Genomic DNA, 2246 nt, shown 5'->3' on the forward strand with positions numbered 1-2246 from the left:
TTAAAAAAAAAAGGTCACAAAAAATGGGGGGAGGGGGGAGAAAAAAGAATGGACTGGGGGGATGTGGTCTTTCCCAGTTGCCACTTCACATGCACAAGGTACCCCCCGCCTCCAGGAAGCGCCTTACACATGTTGCTGTAACATCTGTGTATGGGGCTAAATGGGACAGGTCTGTTGGTAGCGCACTCACAAGCGCTTCACGTCTGCTCCGCTTCTGCTTCACGTCTGCTCCGCTTCTGCTTCACGTCTGCTTCGTTTCTGCTTCACGTCTGCTTCGTTTCTGCTTCACTTCTGCTTCGTTTCTGCTCCGTTTCTGCTTCACTTCTTCTCCACGTCTGCTTGACTTCTGCTCCACTTCTGCTCCACGTCTGTCCCCCTCGGGGTTACTACTCCTTAACGCTGCGTCGAATCGGTAGCACCATCGGGTTGAGCTGCGACAGGTACACGCAGAGCCAGCTGCACGGAGGAAGAAACGGTGGAAAGGAGTGACAGGAGCGAGAGGCGATGAAAAGGAGCGATAGGTGGGATACGACATCAATAATGAGCATGGTGGCGAAGCGGTGGGTATGGCCCGGAAGGCAACTCCAGGCAGACTGTTCATGTACAGTCCGTCTAGTTATGTTCCCCCACGAAGGGTCGTAATGAGATGCACTCCTTCCTCAGCTTACAATATCCAAAGGCAAAAAACGGCGAGCGAGACCAGGGTGATGATGAGTCTGCAAAAGGAGGAGAAAAAAACAAAAAGTATGACTAACTACTGGTGGAGTGAATCGATTGGTAAGGTGACCTACGTATCGAAACGGTATCACCTCATCGGCTCATACAATGCGGTGCGCACAGGTAGGCCTGCAGGCAGGCAGCCAGGCAGACGGGCAGGCAGCCGCCCAGCCAGCCAACCGCTGTCCTCGAGCTGAGGAGGGTTCCCTTACTTCACCATGTCGAATCGCGATATCTTCCCCTCTCGTGCGAACAGGAGACAAAACAAAATGCACGAGACAAACCAGATAACTAAATAAATCAAACTTCCCGTTGAGATGATGGCATCCATCCTGTTGGCAGGTCAGTGTGAGGGTGAGCAGTGAGGGTGAGCGGTAAGGGTGAGCAGTGAGGGTGGAGACATACAGATGAGCATCCTCATGGGACATCCGCATGGAAATGCTCGTACGAAGCAACAACGAGTCGATCGACCCACAAAGGGGTAAGGTAAAAAAATGAAAGCACCACGTGTCCTTACTTGACCGTAACACGACTACTATGAGTAGTTGAAGGAAGAAGCAGGGGGGGGGGAGTTAGTAAAAAAAAAAAAAGGTACGACAAAAGGAATTAGAAAGAAGAGTGCTCGTCTCTTTTCTTCTTCTGTGCCAGGTGGTATGTGCTAATCGATAAGGTGGAGAAGACCGTCCTCTCCCTTCGTGATGAAGGCATGTTTTTTTTTTTTTTCGTCTCTTTTGTGTTATAGCGAAACGGCGTTTGTAGAAAATTGCGGTGCCTGCTTTGCCTCTTCGGAGTGGGGGCCTCGCGACCCACAGCTGATGGGTGGTGACAGCAATGCTGTGGCAATTTAAGACAGTGGTGGTGACGGTGACTTCCTTGTGTTCGTTTTTGCTCCCCGCTCCCACTCCTGGCTGTCCTCCGTCTTTGTCTTCCCTCACGTGTGTACTCAGAAAAGTGGTTACTTGTTTATTTGCGTTCCTTGCCACGTTCCATCTTAGGCTCGCAGGGTCGCGTTCGTTCTTTCGATGCTGCTTCGTCCTCTCGATACTGCTTCGTTATCTGGATGCCGCTTCTCCCTCTCCGATGCCGCTTCGTCCTATCGATACTGCTTCGTTATCTGGATGCCGCTTCTCCCTCTCGATGCTGTGGCGGTTGGCCCTCCCCCACACGGTTGCCTTTTCTCTCGCCACGCTCGGCTTGTGCGGCGAAGCAGCGACGCGTTGATGGTGAACCCCCAGGGGGGAAAGAGTCCTAACGGTGAGGCCCAAACGGTAAAACGCAAAAAAAAAAAAAAAAAAAAAAAAACAAATGGCAAACCGTGAAGCGCGAATTATCAGTCGTGCAGGGGGAAACCCGAAAAATGAAAAGAAAAAAAAAAGAAAAGAGGGAAAAGGAAAGAAAAGGAAAGAAAAGGGAAGAAAAGAAAAGGAAAGAAAAAAAAAAAAAAACAAAATGAAATACAAAGTACACAAAATATAAAACACGTGGCGAATGAATGGGAGAATTGACGAGTGTCAAGAAAAGGAAAAGAA

At 49.8% G+C, this 2246-nt stretch overlaps 1 protein-coding gene across 1 annotated transcript; it reads right to left on the bottom strand.

Moving 5' to 3' along the window:
• Positions 1 to 386: 386 nt before the first annotated feature.
• Positions 387 to 1048, bottom strand: PCYB_032580 (hypothetical protein; the record flags this gene model as incomplete). Its single annotated transcript, XM_004220930.1, has 3 exons — positions 387 to 456; positions 669 to 716; positions 930 to 1048. 3 exons carry the CDS (start codon positions 1046 to 1048, stop codon positions 387 to 389), a joined length of 237 nt encoding a protein of 78 aa, XP_004220978.1.
• Between the last annotated feature and the right edge of the window lie 1198 nt (positions 1049 to 2246).

This window comes from Plasmodium cynomolgi, chromosome 3 (assembly GCF_000321355.1).
Source record: "Plasmodium cynomolgi strain B DNA, chromosome 3, whole genome shotgun sequence".
Classification (NCBI taxonomy): domain Eukaryota; phylum Apicomplexa; class Aconoidasida; order Haemosporida; family Plasmodiidae; genus Plasmodium; species Plasmodium cynomolgi.